Source organism: Heterocephalus glaber, unplaced genomic scaffold, assembly GCF_053883595.1.
Source record: "Heterocephalus glaber isolate CG9 unplaced genomic scaffold, H.glaber_assembly_v1.0 deba00000071, whole genome shotgun sequence".
NCBI lineage: Eukaryota > Metazoa > Chordata > Mammalia > Rodentia > Bathyergidae > Heterocephalus > Heterocephalus glaber.
This window is the reverse complement of record NW_028258137.1, coordinates 17,406,370-17,428,160: the sequence shown is the minus strand read 5'-3', so window position 1 is coordinate 17,428,160 and position 21,791 is coordinate 17,406,370. Positions and strand designations below refer to the sequence as shown.

General features: G+C 45.2%; 1 protein-coding gene across 2 annotated transcripts in view; it reads left to right on the top strand.

Annotated features, from left to right (window-relative positions):
• The first annotated feature begins 339 nt into the window (after nucleotides 1–339).
• Nucleotides 340–21,791, top strand: part of Cdh3 (cadherin 3) — a 42,247-nt gene continuing 20,795 nt past the window's right edge. Inside the window, exons 1-3 of one of the 2 annotated variants that reach the window (XM_087205055.1) lie at nucleotides 340–524; nucleotides 734–854; nucleotides 21,534–21,619. In XM_087205055.1, coding sequence (XP_087061181.1) covers nucleotides 480–524; nucleotides 734–854; nucleotides 21,534–21,619 — 252 coding nt within the window. In that variant the 5' untranslated portion in view covers nucleotides 340–479. Of the gene's footprint in view, nucleotides 525–733; nucleotides 855–21,530; nucleotides 21,620–21,791 lie in introns of both variants that reach the window. The other variant, XM_087205062.1, reaches the window with a different exon arrangement.

The window sequence follows — 21,791 nt, the reverse complement described above, 5'->3', positions numbered from 1 at the left end:
TCAGCCTCCATCAAAGCTCTGGACATCAAAACGCCTCCAGGATCAAGAATGGGCAGCCTCTGTTTTCACCGGGTTTCAGATTTGTTTCTACTTTTTCCCTCACCGCCGTAGCCACAAGGCAAAGAAACGTTTATCATCCTACGCTGCGGAGGCTGAGGAATGGAGTGGGGTTTTTTTCTTCTTGCAACTCAGAACCTGCGAGCCGAGCCGAGTTCTCTGCCAGGAGCAGCTCCGACACGCAGGGAGAGCCAGGGAGGACACGCAAGGCTTCTCCAGTGGCTTCTGCAAGCCGGCCGCGGCCCCACCTGCGAGGGGGCGGGGCCTTGCGACCCTGAGCCAATCAGCACCTGCCTGCGCTCACCTGTCCTCCTCCTCCTCCTCCTGGCTCCCGCGAGTCGCGGCGCTCCTAGGAGCGCTCAGAGCTTAGCAGTGCACGGTCCCGCCGTCTCAGCAGTCTTTTTACCTCCCTTTCAACAACCATGACTTTCCTCATTGGGCCTCTCGCGTCCTTCCTCCTCCTCCAGGTACTCCCGTGCCCGGACCTCGCCTACCTGGACCTGCTCCCTGGAGGGCGGGCGGGGTCCGCGCTCGGCGGTGGCGTCGCGGACAGCGCGGGGCTGCAGTCCTTGGGGGTCGATGTAGTCCCGGCGGCCCGGTAAGGACTCCCCAGGACTGGGTGTGCAGGGCCAGACCAGTCAGTAACCGGCCTCCCTCTTTCCATCTCTGCCCTCAGGCACAGGTTTGCTGGCTGCTGGGCGCAGCCTCTCAGCCTTGCCCGGCGGGCGTTGGGGAGGCTGGAGTGACCTTGGAGGCGGGAGGCAGAGAGGTGCTGCCGGGCCAGGCGCTGGAGAAAGGTAAGACCACCCTCCTCTCCCAAGCCGGCCCGGGTGGATCCGCCTTGCGGGGGAACGCGCGAGGGGCGGCCAGGCTGGTGCAGGGGGCTTGGGTACCGTCTCAGATCCCGGGGAGGCGCGGAGAGTACATCTCGGGCTGTGCTGGCGGTGAGTGGCTGACCGAGAAGGCTGGGCGGCGTAGCACCCTCTGACGCCCACCCCCTCCTCGCCCCGTCGACACTGCTTGCCTTGACCCTTCCGGATCGATTGGCCGGGGCCTCTCACCCAGTCCCGGCGCGGAAAGCTCTCTCCGGTTGGCCCCAGCGGAGGAATGCGCCGTGCACATTCCTCCCCCAACCCCCGCGCAGGTGTGGGGATGAGCGGTGCCCGGGGCAGCCCCCTTCGCCTCTCTCGGGCCCCCTTTGTGAACCGTGCTTTGTGTCTCTGACAGACAGACGGGGTCTGTTTCTCTTCTCCGCGCTCCTCTCCCCCGCCCCCTTCTTCCCCCGGCGGCTGGAATGCACTCTTAACCCTGCCCTTCCCGGAGGGCCTGTGCCCCTGCTGCCTGAAAACCGCCTGGCACACCTGGGCTGGGGCCATCTCGCAAGGGGGACACCCCTGTCCTCTCGCGTCTTGAGAGTGGGACGTTAGATCACTTGGGTGGCCGATAGTGTCCCAAGCCATCAAGCCTTGGGCTATGAAAAGGATGGATGAGAGAGAGAGAGACAGAGAGAGAGAGACAGAGAGAGAGAGAGAGACAGAGAGAGAGAGAGATCAAAGCACATTTTTGATCTTCTAATTACTCATTTCCCCCCTCAAGTTCAAAAACTTGAGAGTAGGGGGTCACTTTGGGGCAGAGAACTAGTGTGTCATGAGACCCAAGCAGCTGTGGCTGGGGGGGTGGGGTGGTGGTGGTGGTGGTCTCTTGCTTTCCAAGTGGAGAGGACAAGCGCAGTTCCTACAAGGGATCAAACTCAAGTTCTTAAACAGGGGTGTAATCCAGGATCCTTGGGTGGAGTTCCAGAAAGCTTGTGTATGCATTTTCCTGGGGAGGAGACCTATAGTTTACCCGCTTTTTAAAACATTAAGAACTGTTGCCACCTAGCATTTTTCTAGTGCTCCCATCAACATGCCCCTTATCCTAGGTACAAGTGCCCACGGCTTGAATGTGGAGTATCAGTGCCTAGGGGACAGAATAGCTCTCCTTTGTTTCTCCAAAGAGGATCGAGGGCTTTAAGTCTGTGGAAGCTTTTTTAAAAAAATTCTTTTCCCAAATAACTGTGCAGATTGACAAAACAATTAACACCCAGGCTAGGCCTGGCTCCTTAAACCCTTGGCTATAGGGAGCCTAGTAGAGGCATTAAGAGGCCATGCTTCATAAACTTTAAATTCTTGCATATGGGTTTATTACTGGCTGGCTAACAAACTGCGACTGAGCCAACCTGTAAAAATGTTAACTCAGGCTGGGCCCCAAATCCAATTCAGGCTCCCTGAGGAAGCTTTATTGCTAACCAGACTCAGCCAAAACTATACCCCCACCTCCCTATTGTCAAGTTCTCTGCTGTAGCCAGAGTGGGCTATGGTTTTGAGTGTTGTCAGTGCCTTATCATACTGAAGCAAGAAATGCCAGATTAGCTGTCACTTCCCTAGGCTTGAGGTTGTTTGGGGGTTTAGAGGGGAAGCAGTGATCAGGCTTTCGATTTCATGGTTGAGTTGGTGAGTGCTTCCCAGTGACATCAGGCATTTTAAACCTTTTGAGGAAATGCAGCTTTCTCGGATGTCTGGCTTATGGTTGTGAAAACGCTGAGTTTGTGCCAGGAACACACCTGGGTTATAAAACAAAGCGGGTTAATCTGCTTGGCTCACCTCGAGTCTCCCTGCAAACATGACTGGTTCTTAGAGCAAGCTTTTGTGAAACGGTCTGCTGCCTTGTTTTAAAGTAAAAGAAGTTTCTGGGCCCAATTGATGCCAGGTAAGTTGAGAGTCCCCAAGCCACCAAGTGTGTAGCTGTAGTCCTAGCTACTCCAGAGGATTGCTTGAGCCCAGGCGTTCAGGACCAGCTTGATCAGTATAATGGGACCCCTTTTAAAAATAGACTTAAAAGTTCAAAATAAAGAAATTAAAACTCCTAAACAAAAGATAGAACAAGTTTCATTTTTCCTCTTGATCTTCATGGGCTTTTTTTTTTTTTTTGAGGCAGGGTCTTGCTATGTCAATCAGGCTGACCTTAAACTCGCTAGGTAGTACGGGCTGGACTCAAACTCATGGCACTCCTCCTGCCTCAGCCTCCCAGTGCTGGGATTACACTCATGTACCACTATGCCCAGCCTTGCTGATACATTTCTACCTTCCACTTAAGCTTCCCATTTTCAAAACTTGGTCCCCCAGCCTGGATCCAGCCTGGCTGAAAGGGTTATCCTGTGGGCACATGCCGACTCACATTTTGCCAAGCCCAACAGCAGTTTCTATACTACTCAGAAACAGTTGCCCTTGTTGTTTGCCCCTGGGTTATGAATATCACGATGCCTATGAAGTTGAGCTCAAAGAAATGATCTGATATAATTAATACCTTGTTTATACGTGCATCTTCCTCTTCAAAACCCTTCTACAACTCTGAGTTTGAGTTTGCTTTGTCCTCCTAACATTCTCTTGAAGCAGGTAAGGTAAATATTAAATAACTTGAGCTCTTAATCTAGATGTGGAACTTCAGAAACCCTGTAGCCTAACCCCGGTAGAAGTTTTAAAGGTAGAGAAACAGAGGCATGGCTTAATTGACTCAACTTCCTAGGCTGAATGCCTCAGGAACTTCCTTTGAGGCACAGGAAGGCTAAGGGTCACCGGTGTGTTCCCCAGGCCTGGTGCATGATAGGATGCCCAGGAAGTATTTGTGTGAATCATGACAATCTTGTAAAGGTCAGCCTAAATGATTGTGACTCAATCAAAGTCATTGTTGTAGTGACAAGGTAGGATTTGCACGGACCTTTCTGGCTCCTGATTTCTCTGACTTTTTTGTTTTTTTGGAACTGGAGATTGAACCCTGTGCTAGCTACATCAGAACCCCCTTTTTATGTCTTATTTTTATTTTTGTTTTGTTTTGTGTTTTGTTTTTGGTATCGAGATCGAATTCAGGACCACTGAGCTAAATCCCCAGCCCTGTCTTATTTTTATTTTGAGACAGGGTCTTGCTTAAGTTGTTCCAATTTGTGATCCTCTTGCCTCAGCCTTCCAGACTACTGGGATTATAGGTGTGCACCATCACACCTGGCTTCCCTGAAATTATTTACTACCAGAAAGTAGGAGATGGATGGAAGAAAAAAGTAGGATGCTGGAGCCCTGAATCCTACAACCACCAGTAACAATCTCAACCCCCAAGAATGTTTAGCCATTTATTGTAGGGTTTTCCGAGACGTTCCTGTAGAGGGAACTAGCTTGGATATAGTCTCTACAGGTCCTAATGTGGGATCCTTGACTAGACCAAGAATGAGGTTAACCTGTAGGAAAGTAGGGCAGGAATGTTCCCCTGTTCCAACCACGCCATGGGGGTCTACATCTTTGAAGTGTGGTCCGGAAGCAAAGACAAAGGAGGAAGGAATTTGCATTGTATCAGTGAGTGATTAGAAATGAATGACCCAGGCTGTGGATATACTCAGTGGTAGAATGCTTACTTAGCATGCACAAGGCCTTAGGGTCAATCCCCAGGACTACCAAAAAGAAAAACCTACAATGAGTGACCCACCCATTCTTAACCACAAGTAACTAAATGAGAGGCAGTTCACTGGCACTCAAAAAGATCCTGACTTCATCCTAGCCCCTCAGCAGATTCTAGGGACCCTTAGTTGGCCTTGGGTAAGACTGAAGGCTAACCCTCATCCTGAGCTTTGGTAGGAAACTTCAAAATTCAGTAATAATCATGAGTTAACTTCAAGATGGTTATGTTTGCTGGGTGTGATGGTGCATGCCTGTATTCCCAGCTACTCAGGAGTCTGAGACGGGAGGATGGCAAGTTCAAGGTCAGCCTGTGCGACTTAAGACTTAACGACTTAACAAGAACCTGTTCAAAACAGAAAGGAGGGCGGGGATTTAGCTCAGTGATTCCAGCACCTGCTGTGCAACCGCAAGGTCTCAAGTTCGATCCCCAGTACCAAAAAAAAAGAGAAAGGAATGGGATGTAGCTCAGTAGTAGAGTACAATCCATGAGCCCTGGATTCAATCCCCATCACTGCAGAATAAAGATGGTTATGTTTATTTCAGCAGTTAATGTAAAAACTCATTCTATTTGGAGCCTCTTCTCTGGGCTAGGGCTTTTATTTATATTTCATTCTTTCGGCAAACATGAATTTAGCATCTGTGTGTATCAAGCACTGTTCTGTAACTGCAGCTAAAGCAATGAACAAGGCAAAGTCCCTGCCCTTGAGGAGCTTAGAGTCTAAAGTTACTTACTTTTTACGCTTACGGGTACACAGCAGCACCTGCAAAGCAGGTGGTGTTGACTTCTCCTTAGCTGTAAAATAAAGTCACCAGGACAAATCCTTGGTAAGACCAGGTTTTAATCCAGGTTGGCTGCTTCGATGGCCCAGGAGGATTCTGTAGTGCCCCATTCCTCTGAGGAATGAATGTTGGAGAACTGGGATTTGAGCCCAGCTGGCTGCCTTCCTGGCTCAGCAGCAGGGCAGGGCTGGTTGCTGAAGATTCTATCCTACGTCACTGCCAGTTGTGCCTGGGGAACAGGTCTCAACCCTCTAGTCTCCCTTCCCAGCTCCTCACAGGCCACTCTGTTCCTAGGTTACCCAGTACAGGGTGTCCTTGCCGTCCTGCTGTGTAAGGATGGCATTGCTTATGACAAGCACTGGGTTCCAAGCACTGAGGGTAAGGGAGAGAAGGGTCTCCCTTGCCAGTATCAGTTGAGACCTTGGTCCTGAGGCTGAACAGTCTCCATTGGAAGACTTGCTGTTACTGAATAACATGTCTCAAAAAGCATTCAAGTGGTTAGCTTGATGACATCTCAAACCTGAAAAACCCACGTGCCTAGCCCAAAGATCAAGAAGCAACATTACAGCCGGGCGCAGTGACACACGCCTGTAATGCTAGCACTCTAGGAAGCTGAGCCAGAATGACTACAGATTTGAGCCCAGCCTGGGCACCTTAGCAAGTTAGTGAGACTCTGTCTTAAAATTTAAAATAAATAAATAAATAAATAAATAAAGGGCTGGGGATATAGCTCAATGCAAAGACCTTGGGTTTAATCCTCAGGACCAAAAAATAAAGGGAGCATTACGGTGGCTCAGATGACCCTTCCTTCCTAAGATACTCACTTCTCAAGATAGCCACCATTCTGCTTTCTAATACCATAGATGAATTTGCCTTTATTTGTATTTATGTAAGAATCATACAGTATACCCTCTTGATCTGGCTTCTCTCACTGAATATTGTAAAATTCTTACATAACTCGGGACATAGCTGTAGTTGGTTCTCTTTGTTGTATGGTGTTCCATTACATGACCATTGGTAGTTCTACTATTGATGGACAGTTGAGTAGTTTCTAGGTTTTGGCTGCTATAACAGTATTCTGTGAGCTTTTCAAAAATGGTGCTGGGGACTGAATCCAGAGCCTTTCCCCTGCTAGGCAGGCTCTGTACCTCTAAGCTTCATCCCCAGCTCCCCATGAACATTTTTGTGCAGGTCTTTTGGTGAACCTGGGTACTCGTATCAGTTTTGTATATACCAGGGAACACAATTGGCTTAAATAAGGATTACAGGAGGCTCCGGGTTCTGTGGCCCTGGACTGAGATGTTAGCTTTTCCTTGTCCTAGATAAGCTGGTTCTGTTCTGGGTTCTCCCACCCTAGCAGTCTCCTTACCAGACCCACCCCTCCATCTCTGTTTCTCAGCTGGCCCTCTGCTAAGAGACAGCCGGTCTTTGTTTTATATTTGGTCCTTTGTCTTGGGTGAGAATAGCTTTCTGTTATTTGCTCTTAAGCTAATTCTTGCTTCATTAGCCCAAAGTAGGCAGGAAATCTGGGAAGGTTTGTGAGTTTCATAAGTGAGAGGCTCTTGTTGGGTGGAGATTTTTATCCTAGTCAGTGTGGGCAAAGGCAACAGCCTTCTCATTAGGCCAATGTGGTCAAATCCAGCTCCTCCCTCATTGTAGAGGCAGGAAAGTGCCTGGGACCCAGGGCCAACTTGAAATGGTCATTCAGCTGACAAATGTCTGGGCATCTATTAGATGTTAAATATTCAGAGATAAACACTGCCGGCAGCTCCTTGAGCTCACTGAGGTGAGCTCCTGTTTAGATGAGGGTGATTTTAATAGTGAATCCTCCATTCAACAACTATTTATTGAGCACCTACTAAGTGCCAGGTACTGTCCTAGGTGCTGGGGATACTGATCAAAATGTGCAGAAAGTTCAAGCCTCAAAGGCCATTTATATGCTAATGGAGAGACAGACAAAATAAATACCGTGTGTGTGTGTGTGTGTGTGTGTGTGTGTGTGTGTGTGTGTGTGTGTGTGTATGATTGAGTAGGAGATGAGAAGGGAGTCATAAAGGATCACCTAGGAAGGATTGCTGACATGTTCTTGGAAGGACTTGCGGGAAGTAAGAGGGAGGGCTGGAGGCTGATGAAGAATGAGGCAAGAGGGTTGGGGCATGAAAAGTGGCAGGGAAAATTCTGGCAGGAGAATAGCACATCAGGTTCCAGGAACTTTAAATGCATTTAATCTGGCTGGACAGGGGAGTGTGTAGTGGAGAGAGCCAAATGAGCTGCAGCTTGGAGCAGCAAGGGAAGGTTTGGGAAAGGCAGGAGAGAAAGCTGCAGTCCTTGGTGTAGTCCAGTGAAGGCCAGTGTTCCTCTGAACCAGGACATTGGCCCCCACCTCCACCATCCCCTCTGGAGATCCCCCCTTGACTTTTCTCCAGCTAGAGGACATTGTCTGCCTCTGTTAACTTTCCCCTCTCATTTCATGTATTTATCCAGCATTGCCAACCCAGGCAGCAGGGCTGGCTCAAAAGAGTGTAAAAAACATCAACCTAAGTACCATTTATTGAGACCTTACGGCATTCCAGAATCACACTATGTACTTTATGTAATAAGCCCCTTTAAGCCTCCTAAAATCCCCATGGGGTGGGTTGAAATGGCTGCATTTAGCTGAATTGGAAACCGAGGCTTGTAATTTTGTAATTTATCCATGGTCACCCAGCTAGTAAGTTGTGAAGTCAGGCTTTGAATCCAGCTCTGGCTGCTAAGTGTGAGGTACCAACCATTTGGGAATCTGAGTCTGAGAAGGAAAGAGACTGAGTCCTCCAGCCAAATAGTTAACCTCTGATCCAAAAACTCTGAATTCCTGTTCCCTCCCCAGGCCTTTGTTAATCAACAGGAGAGGGAGAGAGGGAGAGACAGAGAGAGACAGAGAGAGACAGATTCTGTCCAGCAAGCTCTGGCTCCCTTTTAGGATGGGAGGACTCAGATACCAGGCCTGATAGCACTCACACTGACAGTTCCTAGCAGAGGATCTGCTTTTGGTTGTCTGGCTTCTGCTCCTCCTCACCCTACCTTCAGCTCAGCCCTGGCTCCAGAGTGGAGAAGCATCATAGACTTCGTCCCCTACCCCTTCATCAGCCAAATCCTACACATGGGGTTCTGGGTTCCTACCCTGTTCTGTAGGTGCTTGGAGTCCTGCTGCTTGAGCAGCACACTAGAGTACCTCCTCCCTTGAAAGCAAGCCCAGCAATCAGCTTCCTTTTTCTCTTGACTCCTTCTTTGAACTCTTGACTCTGGCCTTGTTGCTGTCTGACATCTGGGAGAGGGCTCAGAGCCAGCACCACACAGCTAGGAGGTGGGAGGTGGGAGGCTGCTTCCCCCTCTGGAGGGAAGAACTAGTTTCCTTTAGGACTCTGGGATCTGGAGTTGAACTAGGGGATTGGGACTCAGAAGGTACAATTCCAGCCTCTCCTTTCTCCCTTGCATCCCACTAACTTCACTTTTATTCATTTAAGACTGCATAAGATTAGTTTGAAATTATCTCTCTATTACCAAGAAGGCTTGAAAGCTTGTGTTGTATACTCGGGGAAGTAGAAGGTTTATTTTCTTTAATGAGGGATTCTGACCTTAGGGTCTCACATTCACTTTAGGAAGTCTTTGATCCTCCTGGAATTACTTGTGGATAAGATTCCTCCCTGAAGTGTGAGGACCACAGTGCATTCCCCAACCCCAGTCATGTTATAGAGCAGCAAGAATTGCTGTCCAAAGAAATGGACCACACCCAGGACCATGCAGAAACTTCAGACCCTTGGGAAACCCAGGAGCAGACACAGACATGACTTCTCACCCCAAACTGTGGTGCTGGGACAATTAGAGGACCCAGGGAAGGAATATGCCGCCCCAGCTTCGTCCTAGGTGTCTTGTGTAAGGCTGGCTGCCGGTGAGCTGCGTTTGCACGAGCCCCATCTTGTCCTAGCTTCAGGCAGGGAGAAAATAGCTACTTGCAGGCCCTCCCTGCACAAGCCAGGACAGGACACCAGGCCCACACTTTGCCTTCTCCCTGTGAGATTGGTCAGCAGGGGCTTCCCGCTGGGCTTCCAGATCTGCTATTTTCTCATCTTCTATGGTCTTTTTCCACTCCCAGAATTCCCCAGCAGGGACTCAACCCCACCCCCTCTGGTTTATCCATGCCTTTTGTTTGAGTCAATAGTTTGCAAGTTTGACTAATGGTCAAAATTGCCTGAGGAGCTTTTTATTTTTTTTAATCACCCCACCCACATATATGCTATTTTATATTATTTATATAAGGCTGGTTTGTTTGGATTTTAAATTAATACAGTGAATATGTTTACTGTAAAGACAAACTTTCTGCAGTAAAATATGTGGCATTACCTATGTGACAAGTATAGTTCTCAGCATTTTATGTGTATTAACTCATTTAATCCTCAAATATCCCTTGAGGGAAGTACTACTATTTCCCCATTTGACAGATAGATAAACCAAGGCCAGAGAGATTACATAATACATTCAAGATCACACAGCTAAGTACTGGATTTTGGATTCAAAGGTAAACTAAAACTACTGAATTCTCTTGCCTGTCAGTAGAACCAAGTGGGAAATAAAACACTCCGTGGTTCTCTTTCCCCATTCTATTCCCTAAGAACAAGTAGAGTTAATGTTACTATGAATCTTTATAGACTTTTTTCTATACCAAAAACTTATGTGTGCATATAGGAATTTTAAAAACAATTGGACTATATCATGCATACAAATGTTAATCCTACAACTTGCTTTTTAAGGGATGGATTCACAAGCATCTTTCTTTCTTTCTTTTTTTTTTTTTTTGGTACTGGGGATTGAACTTGGGTCCTTGCGCTTGTGAGGCAGGCGGCGGAACCACTGAGCTAAATCCTAGCCCACAAGCATCTTTCTAGAGAGTGAATACACATTTAGATTGTTGGTTTTTTGGGGTTTTTTGTTTGTTTGGGTTTTTTGGTACCGGGGATCGAACTTGGGACCTTGTGCTTGCTCAGCAGGCGCCGGAACCACTGAGCTAAATCCCCGGCCCATTTAGATTGTTTTTAACCACTTACTTCATAGTCTTCTACATGGTGGATGGACCATGATTTATTTAGCCAGTTCTCTCCCCAACCCTTATCTTTTACAGATGTGGTGGGAGGGAAGAGTTAGCATAAAAATTGTGAAGTGTTTACATATTTAGAAGTGTAACTATTAGGAATTGCCTTATTAGGAAAGACTTGTAGAAAGATGATCGAGTAAATTGTTCATATTAACCTCACCCAGATAAATTGAGCTTTTATTGTTGAACAATAACATTAAGACAGACTGTGCCTTAAGCTTAAGATAAGGTCACTATGACATTTAGAAATCATTCGTTTTCACAGTAACTTTTTTATGACTTAATTTTTTGAATAATGTTTCAAAAGCATTTGAAATCAACAAAAATAAAAAAAAATTAAATTGCACCACTTAGAAGTAAACTATCAAATTTGTTCACACTAGCATTATTTTCCTTGGATGTGGAGAGTTTTGAAAATGGAATGTTCAGATATAGCAAAAATTCGGGGCTTTTTCCTTTTTTTTTTTAGATTTCAAAATCTATTTAGCAAGTATTTTGCTGGATAAAAGCTGCTTTCCATTCTGAAAACAGACCCTCACTTCTGATCTTACTGTATTTTTCCCCTAAGAGGGCCCTAAGAGTTTTTTCTTAATCCCAAATATTGCTCCAGTAGACAGTCTTGTACAGACAGCATTGATGTAAAAGATGCATTCTTGAAAACCTCAAATAATTAAAAACACCCAGGACTGAAGACTTATGCTTTCACAGGAACATATGTGAAGAGTATGAGTGGGGTTAGAGGGACTGGAGGGATGCTCACAATTCAGTTGTCTTTCCAGTTTTGCAGTTTTGTGACATTTATAATTTTTTTTTAATATTGGAGATTTACATCTCTTCAAACTTTGCATACAAACTGAGACTTTTATTATTTGTGACACTGCTTCAAGTTTCCATGGTTGAAGTTTGCCTGAAGTATATCGGTATTATAATATATAGTGTACAGCACTAGGTATAATACATATAATCTTATATGGCTGTAGTGAGAACAAATGAGTTAGTCCAGCCAGGAAGCAACACATGCAAAGGCCTTGTTGTAAAGAGGTTATTGTGCATTTAAGAAAAGGACCAGTGTGTCTATAAACTGGAGGTGGGAATTGCACAATAGAAGATGTGATTTGTATCCTAAAAACAATGGCTAATCATGGGTGAGTTTTGAATAAGGAAGTTATTTTATTTTTATTTTATTTTATTTTTTTTTTTTTGGTACCAGGGATTGAACTCAGGACCTTGAGGTTTCGAGACAGGCAGTAGAACCACTGAGCTAAATCCCTGGCTCATAATCTTATTTCTTTTCTCAAATGTATCATGCTCTTTTTTTTTTTTTTAATTGGTGTTTTCAGACAGGGTCTTACCTTGTATTTCAGGCTGGGCTTGAACTCACTGTGTAGCCTGGGCTGGCCATGAATTTGTGTTGGTTCTCCTGCTGCAGCCTCCCCAATGCTGGGATTACAGGCATGTGCCACCATGCCAGGATGTGTTGTTGCATTTTTAAAGGATCTTTCTTTCTTTTTTTTTCTTTTTCTTTTTCTACCAGGGATCAAACCAGGGACCTTGACAAACTCAGTACCAGGGACCTTGCGCTTGTGTGGCAGGCGTCGGAACCACTGAGCTAAATCCCCAGCTAAAGGGTCTTTCTTTCTAATGAAAATTTTGCATCCATTTAGCCTAAAAATAATGGAGTATGTACTGAGGAGTGGGAATAGAGATGGAAAAGTATGAGTTGGTGATTGGCAGGGAATGAAAGTTCTGTGGGAGATGTGCTTAGTTAAGGAAGATGATCCTGGTAGCTATTCATACATCTGCGAGCATGGTGCTCAGCATAAATTCATTTAACTGAGGTAGATATTATCTTAATGGAGGTAGATTTTATTACTACTATCTTATAGTGATGGAAACAGGCCTAGAGGTTAGCAAACTTGCCTGAAGTCAGTGTGGAACTGAAATCTGAGGCCAGGTAATCTGGCTCCAGACTCTAGGCTGCTTCTGTTGTCCAGATTTTAGGTTTAAGCAGCTGAGTGTGTGAAATGCACTTGGGAGTGAAAGATTCTAGAAAAAGATCATATTTAGGATAAGGTAAAGAAGATTAAGAATTTGTTTTTTTTTCTTTTGGGTGTTTTTTGTTTTTTTGTTTTTGGCTTTTTTAGACAGGGCCTTGCGATGTAGTTTAGGCTGAACTTGAACTCACTATGTAGCCCAGCCTGGCCTCAAACATGCAGGGATCTTTTTCCCTCAGCCTCCTGAGTGCTGAGATTACAGGTGTGCATCACTAAGAATTTGGTTTTTGACATTGATTTTAAGAGGCTTTTAAAGCATCCAAAGGGAGATACTAAGCACACAAAATATGTGTTGATACCTGGGAAGATTTGGACATTTTAAACTTTGATACATATTTGAAAATGTCATCAAAAAGCCATACCAAACCAGGAATGATGTCAGAGGTCTGTAATCCCAGCTACTCAGGCTGAGGCATGAGGATTGCAAGTCTGAGGCCTACCTAGGCAATTTAGCCAGACATGCCTTAAAAATAAAAAGGCCTGAGAGTGCGGCTCGGTGATAGAACACTTGGCTAGCAGCATCTGCAAGGCCCTGGGTTCAGTCCCCAGGATTGAAAAAAAAAACATAAAATGGGACATGATGGCACAAGCCTGTAGTCCCAGCACTCAAGAGGCTGAAGCAGGAGGATCGCTGCTGAGTTCAAGGCCAGCATGGGCTACATGATGAGGTTAAGACCAGTCAGAAGTACATAGCAAGACCCTGTCTTACTTCTATTCTTTTTTTTTTTTTTTTTTTTTTTTTGAGACAGGGTCTCACCATGTAGCCCAGGCTGGCCTTGAACTCAGTGATCCTCCTGCCTCAACCTCCTGAGTGCTGGGATTACAGGCATGTGCCAGTATATACTCTGGTTTGAATTTAATTCCTAATGGTTGTTTCTATGGCAGTTGCCACAGTTTAACTTTTTTCTTATATGGTGATTCTGAGTTTCCTTCTCCATCTTTGTCTTTTTGTTTTGCTTTTTAAATCACTCTCCCAACTTTTTAAAACTTCATTGTGCTTTTCAAAGCACAGCACACCTTCTTTGGTTCTTACTAGCACCTAGGTATGTGTGTGTAATCCCACTTTAGAGACTGGGAATTAATAAGGGCTTTCATTCATTGGTAAGTACTTAGTGTTAAACAACATAAAGATTAAGTGACTTGATAGAACTGTAGGGCTAACTTGCAGCACTTTCACCCATGAAACCCTTAACTGCCATCCCAGCCATCCCAGGCTGCTCACCATCCCAGCTGGTCATGGGCTGACTGTTCTGGTAGTCCTCAAGGATGGGATTCCTGGGGGAGCCAGAGAGCATGCCTTATGCTGAGCCTTGAATGGGCCATGTTCCAAACCCCTAGCCTGCTGTGGAGTGCAGCCTAGCCTGGGTGCAGCTCTGGGGATTATAAGGAGAGGATCCAGCTTCCAAGAGTAAGGAGGAACCTGAGTGATACAGCTCTTTTCAGACAGCTTTCTGCAGAGAATCGAAACTACAGAATAACTGCTCTTTCCCTCCTAAACAACATGGGTTTGCCACATAATTTTTCTATATGAGGGGTGTGTGTCATCAAATTGTGTTTGCAAATCCAATATGTGTTTAGCGTGGAAAAACTGGAAGATAGGCAGAAAGTGGGCCTACCACCCATACAGGACCACTCCCAATTGAAAAAAACAACAGATCTTCTAAGTCTATCTCCGTATTTTTCCAACTAAATCTTTGTTAAGTGTGTCTGAAGTGAATGGGGAGGACCCAAGTCCCACTGCTTCACTGTTGGTTCTCCAGCCGCCTCTTCTTGGGTGGGTTAGAGAAGGGTTCCATGCTAAGTGTCTCAAAAGCCCCTGTAGCATTATCTGTGGGAAGATGAGATCCAGAGTGCACTGACGGAGATGGAGCCATCTGCCAGGTGTATCTGCCCCTCTCCAGGCTCCTATAGACCTCCAGGAGCTCATTGTGATCTTTTGTTGCTCTTTTTTTTTTTCTTTTTCTTTTGGCACCAAGGGGATCTCATTGTGATCTTTGTAAAGCTATGAGCGCAGCTACCTAAGAATGCCTTCCACTTTCTGCTTCAGCTCCAGCATGGTGCACAGTGACTAAGCCTGCCCAAAGATGCTGCACTTGTGATGTTGAGTGTTGCTGTCCTTGAAGCTCTAGGGAGAAAGGGTTGTCCCCTCTGAAGGACATTCAAGACTTAATAGGCATGTATGCAGCTGTCTCAAGCTTGTTTGCTAGGGAAATGGGCCTCCCAGCATTCCTTGGGGCAGATCCTGGGTCAATCTAGGCCCCTTGGAGTCTGATGTGCCTCTCTGTATGTGTGGGCTCCCAGCGTGCCTTGCCATCCTGTAGTCTTTCCCCATTGGTCCCCTCAGATTTAGTCCTGCTGACTGGCAGCCATCTTGGCCTTCTTTTGCCTGGGAGATGCTTAATGGTAGGAGAGATCCAGGCTGCTTTCTACGTTATAATTGTTGAGTTCATATTTTGTGGCTTGTTTTTTAATCTCCCTCTGCAGAGAAGTTTTTCCTGAGTGGGTTTTCTTTTAGAACATGTAACGATATACATTAAGACATTTTAATGACTGTAGCACAGCATAAATATTCTGTTGAAAAGGTTATTGAGACATTCTTTTTCTTCTATTTAAGTGATAGTCATAAAGATCCTTTCAGGTATGGGTTTGCCACATGTGGGATGATTTCTAGGTGTCCTTCAGAGGGGGCTACCCTTCCTCCCTAGAGCTTCAAGGACAGCAAGTAGAACTCCCAGCTTAAGGTGTTCCCAATGATTCACCACCACTAAATCAGCGTCTTTGGGAAGACTTAGGCATTGAGCACCATGCTGAAGCTGAAATGCAATGCCTGGGTCAAGGGGCTTATTTAAGGCTTCTTAATTGCCAGGAAAGTGCCATTTTACACTCTCCCATATATAGCAATACCTGATTCCCAAGTATTCCACAGCATTTGTCCCTTTGGTTAGTATATCTTAGTAAGTGAGCTTTTTTTTTGTTTTATTCCCCCCAAATGCCAGTATTTTCTTCGAAGTCAACTCCACATACTTTCCCTCTTCACCCTCTTATCCCAGTACCTTAATGGAAGGTAGTGATAGCTATAAGGAGAAATTTGCTTGGTGAACTAGATATGTCCCTAAACCAAACTAGAATAAAGACTTTCTATGCAATCTTTCTTCCCAATCTCCAAGCTTCCTTTTGGCCACATCATGTTCATGCTAATATTGCTGTTATCATTGCTATTCTCTTTTATTTAGTCAAAATGCCCCGAGATCAGTAGGAAACTGGCCTGGACTGAAGCCCTGATGGGCCGTTTTGACCCCATCAAGATATTTTATCAGAACATCCAATGAAGTTGGATATTGGACTACATATCTCCTCCATATTGTGGCTGAGAAGACAAGGTCCTGACTTTTAAGGGTGTTTCTTAGGAGTTCGGAGGTGTTGAACATGTTTTGTTTGGGGTTTTTTTTGGTAGCAGGGATCGAACTCAGGAGCTTGTGCTTGCAACGCAGGCGGTGGAACCACTGAGCTAAATCCCCAGCCCAGGAGTTCAGAGGTGTTTAGGCAATTCCAGTCTAAAAGCAGACATAGAATATTACAGAATGAGTTCTCAGCCCAATATCCATCAGTTCTTGTAAGTCTGTTTTAAAAGGTTTCTTTTTCTGACAGCTCTAGTACCCCAGAGACTATATTCTTGCCCAAGTTTTATAGCAGTGCCAGTTCAGGATCAAAGGACTTTGGAGAGAAGCTTTGAACTGAGGCCAGGGACTCCTGGTTCCATTGGATGGATGGATATATATATATATATGTCTTCCAGCTAGTGCAGATACATGGAACTCTGATTAATTTCTCTAGAAGTGGCATTTCCCAGGAATATTCTAGGAATTGTGCATTAAAGTTCAGTGCTGAAAGCAGTCCCTTTATGTTGGTACAGCAGATACATATTTATTGGCTTCCTGGACCCTTGTGAGGTGAATGTGATAACCACTACACTACAGAAACCTGCTTCTTTGACCCTTGTGATTCGGAATCCCTGTGGGGAAAAACAGGCAAAAACAGTCAAATTACCTTGTCTGAGGCCCCAGGTGAGTGTGGAAGTAAGAGCTATGTTTAGGCCTTTGTTTTCCAGCCTTAAGGTCTGAACTGTAGCCCAACGTGTTCATCAGTGTTCATCAGCTCACCTCAGGATTTGACAAGCCCCATCATGCCCCTGTAACTTGGCCGTGATGTGTGGCCTTGTGAAGCTACACCTCACTCAGGGGCAAGAATCAGCTTACCTCACTGGCTGTGAGAAGGTGAGGCAGAGGAAGGATGAGTGATGATGAGACCTGGTTTCAGATCAATTTCACTTTGAAACAGTGATACAAACCCGTGGTACCAGGAAGCATCTGGGAGGAAGTTGTAATGATCTGCCCTAGAGCTTAACTCCTTAGTGGGCTCTCTGTGACTCATAGCTTGCAGAGAAAACCATTTCTGTTCCTACAGTTGCCCCAGCAAGTTTCCCCAGAAAGATCAACTTGTCCTGAGAGCTCCACCCTCCCAGTAAACTACAGAGCACCCCTGCAAAACAGCCCTTTCCCGATGCAGACAGAGCCAGGAGCCTACTATGCTGTGTGGGCCTACGCATCTGCTTTTCCCTTTGTGCTTCATGCATTGTGTAAAACACAGACCTGTAACTAATTGTTTCCTAGGTTGGGAGGTGGTTTTACTGTGATGTAGAAAGAGACCAGGATTTGAAGTGAGAAGCCTAGTAGTTGTGTGTATGCTTAGACTACCTTTCACAGAAGGCTTTTACACTCAGCCAGACACAGTGCTCAGTGTTATGCACACCATCCCCTTTACTCCTCCCAATAGCCTTGTGAGGTCTGGTTTTTATTTCCATTTTCCAGATGAAGAAACTGAGCTTTGCCCAAGCACACAGGAGGTGTAAATAGCATTATATGGATTTGAAACCCAGTTTTTTGGGTTCCAAATCCCATGTTCTTCATCATTTACCTGCCTTCAGGATTTGAGAGTTGGCCCTGCTGCTTCCTAATTGGGGAGCCATACATAGTTTATTTACCTCTCTGAAGCTGTTTCCTGAGGCAGTTTGACCTTTGGCAGCTTCTAGTTCCTGAGTTGTCAGGTTGGGAGCTGTAATATCCACCTTGTGGGTTGTTTTGTGAGGGTTTGGGCAGGAAAACACTTAGCTGGATGTCTTGGGAAGAGTGGGTGTTTGAAACTTGTTCTTGCCTGCCTAGACACATCATACGTCTTGGTTGTGATTGGTGTTCAGCTGAACGCAGGGTAGAGCTGATGGGGCCGGGCCCCCGGTGTGCCTGGACTCACTCAAAGCACAGCCTGCAAGCAGCCTGTGTGGGAGGCAGAGATGCCTGCAGTAGACAACTGCCAGCATCTTCTTGGTTGTTGGCACTGTCCCCTTGAAAAGTAGATGGGCAACCCAGATACTGTGCTACAAATGTTTGAAAACATACACTGGTGGAGATATGCCAGCAGACAGGCAGCGCAGTGTGCTGTACACTCCTAGGGGACAAATTTTGTAGATAGTGGGAAGAAGATTTCTGGGTTACTGGTACCTTGAGGAAGTGACTGGTCTTAGAATTTGGGGGCTTAAGGCTCCTGAGCAATAGAGGAATCATTAGCCTCCTGCTGCCTACCTAACCTGGCAGGAGAGGATGGGAGAGCTCATTGAGAAGAGGCCATGAGTTAAAGGAAATCAGCACTAGCATGCCGTGAAAAGTGCCCCGGATGAGTGGCTTAGACAGAAATTTATTTTCTCACAGTTCTAGAGGATAAAAGTCCAAGATGATGGTATTGGAAGGATTCTTCTCACGGCTCTCTCCTTGGCTTGTAGATGGCCAATTTTTCCCATCCTCATCAGGTATTTCCTTTGTACAGTCTATCCAAGTTTCCTCTCAAAGGACACTGGTAATAGGAGGTTAGGGCTCACCCTCATGACCTCATTTTGACGTAATTAACCTCTTTTAAGACCCTATCTTCAAGTATAGTCACATTGTGAGGTACTTGAGGTTAGGACTTGAACATAGTAATCAGGTGGGTGCATGCAAGACTTCATGACAAGAGAAAACTTGGGCCTACAGAAAAGTTAAGAAAATAAGATTCTTAACTGGTAGTCATGACCAAGCGGTTAAGGTGACAAACTGGAGAATAAATTGTAGTCATTGGGAAGATTCATTTTCGTCCAGCCTTTTCTCTGCGCATGGTTACACATACTATATGTCGTTCTGCATTCTGCATATTTTTAAAACTTTATAGCAAAAGAATTTTCCTATATAATTTTAAAACTCTACTGTAAATATTACTTTGCACAGCTGGATGAATGAACCATGCAGAGAGTGCCCTATTTAATTTTTTCCTATATTTAACATTTGTCACATACCATTCCTGATCCTTCTAGACTTAAGGCAAACCACATTCATCAGAAAATGAGGCTACAAAGCTGTGTGCTAGAGTAGAGGTAAAGGGCATGGCTACCCTGGGGATCTCAGGGCCCCTGAGACTCTCTGGAGCTGAATCAGGCCCTTTTTCCTTTCCTCCCACTGGCCAGACATGTCTCAGCCTGGGACTCCTCAGTGGGAAGGTCGTCAAGGAGGCACACTGGTCTCTAAGCAATCTGCTCTTTCATTCCAGCCTTCCCACAGCGGATCCTACCTGTGTGTGAGAGCTCCTGGGCTCCAGGGAGCTGGCACTGGGTTCTGGGGAGCTGAAGGCAGCTCTTTATGGTCTTTCAGCCCTTCTGCCCCTTCCATCCACAACTGCTCTCTAAAGGATGGGCAGTGTCTTGTCTCCTTTTACGTAGACAAGTTTTCCCTGTTTTTGAACTTTACACCAATGAAATCATCCTAATGGAATCCAGAATGTGTCATTCCCAAACATGGATCTTTGACATGAATATTTTTAACCAAAAGCAGTTAAGAAGCAGCAAATGGAGGAAGAGCTCTTTCCACCCTCGCTGCTTGCCACCTAAAGACAGGATATAAATTCTCCTTTACTGAGGCCACTCTTTATCAGCCCAGAGAGGGTACCAGAGGAATCTGCAAACAAATCTCACTCCATTAGTTAGCTTACTCCCCTGTATTTACCTTCCCACAGTTTCCTGCCTCTGGAAGCCTGTAACTGCTTTTCTTTGTCTTGTCATCTTTAAAATTTATTCTTCTTTGTTGAAGATGCTGTATAAACCAGAGTCCTAAACCACTGCTTTAAGTTACCTTTCACTGAGGTTTCTCCCATGTGATGCGCACTGCATACATTAATAAACTTGCTTGTTTTTCTCTTATTTACTGGATTTTGTTATGGGGTCTCTTGGTCTACAAACACTTGAGGGTTGAGGAGCTATTATACTTCTTTCTTCCCTGACAATATATGTATCCTCTGATACCTGGTTTCTACTCTCCAACCTCATTTTTGTTAGATTTGCCCTTGTTGCGTGTCCTTGTACTTGATTCATTTCACTCTAACTCTACCACAGTGTTTCTCTCCATCCCACCTTAACGAACATTTGCTATTTCCATAATTCACTGTTGTGAGTTGTGAGGCAATGAACATTATGTGTCTTTTGGTGAATGTACTTTAGTTGAGTCTGTACATTGGAGCGGAATTGCTGGGCCCTGGGGAATGCTTCAGTACATATTGCTAAGCTGTTTTTCAAAGAATTGTTCCATTTTACACTCCCACGTCAGATCTGCTCCGTGTATGTTGAAACTTTAACATAACATTTACTGTTTAAAACATTTTAAAATAAACCATTCAGTGTCACTGAGTACATTCACAATGTTATGCAACCATCATCCTTATTGATCTCTAGAACTTTTTCAACATCCCAAACTGAAACTCTAATACTCATTAAACATTGTCTTCCCTTCTTCCCCTCTTAAGCCCCTCATAATTTGGGGGGGGGGGTACCTGGGATTGAACTCTGGACTTGCACTTGCTTGGAGATTGAACCTATGGCCTTGTGCATGCTAAACATGTTCTCTCCCCACTCAGCCCCAGCCTCATGTCTTCAAGTTGATTCATGATGTATCACTGAGTTGCCCAGGCTGGGATTAAATTTGCTGATCCTCCTATCTTGGCCTCCTAGACTGTTGGGATTGCAGGTGTGTGCCACTGTTCCTGGCCACATTTGACTTTTTGATAAGCTGCCAAACTTTTCCACAGTTGGCTACACCATTTCACATTCCCACCAGCAATGCACAAGGGCTCTAGTTTCTCCCCATCTTGCCAAGACTTCTTGTTTTTGTAGTAGCCATCCTAGTGGGTGTGAAGTGGCATCTCATTGTGGTTTTGATTTGCATTTCTGTAATGACTAATGATATTGAATATCTTTTCATAATGCTTATTAGCTATTTTGTATATCTTCTGAGGAAAAAAATGTCTTTTCAAATCCTTTGTCCTTTTTTTTTTTTTTTAAATTGGGTTGTTTTTGTTTTGTTTTGCTGTGGAGTTTTAGGAGTTCTTTATATATCCTGGGTACTAATCCTTTAAAATTCTACATTTTTATATTATAATTTTATATACCTTTTGAATGCTTTATCATGTGCACATTACTTTCATAGTTTAAAAAAACTCTTTGTTATCCTTTCTTATTTTAAGGAAATATATTTTTTAACCAAAATGCTAATACTAATCTGAGACTGAGAACATCCTCTTTCCCCCGGGAAGTAATGCAGCTCATTGGCACCACACCTGCTTGGCAAGTGCAAAGTACTGAGTTCAACCCTTTATCTCTTGAGGTTACCTGGGGCTAATATCACTGAATGTTTCTGATCTTGGTTCTCTGGCTTCATGAACAAAGTAGAACTGGATCCACAAACTGACTATGAAGGGACCCTCCCCCCTGAGACCAAACCAGAGCCCTGTCTGAAAGTTATATTAGTCACATTACTCATCAGAGGAAGTAAGCCAGGTGTCCCCGATCTGCAGTCACTTGGTAACTGTCCTTGCTCCAGGCAGGGACTCTTATCAGGTCTTATTTTCCTCCAAGTAGTTTTCCGAAGCCCTTTTTCCTAATACTCTTTTTCCCCACAGTAGCTTTCACCGGCTGCCCTGGGCAAGAGTTGGCCTCGCTTGGGACTGATAACAACGACTTCACTGTGTTGAGCGGGGGAACAGTCCAGGTAAAACACCATGCCCAACTGTCTGTATAGCACCCATCGGCTGCAAATACATCTGATCAGACAGAAGGAGGATGTTCTCTGTGCATGCTCAGATTGCTGCTGCCAGCGGTCCTCCATTGCCACAGCTGTTGTGAGCAAAGCATGTCCAGCAGAGCAGGTGGTGTAGCCCTCA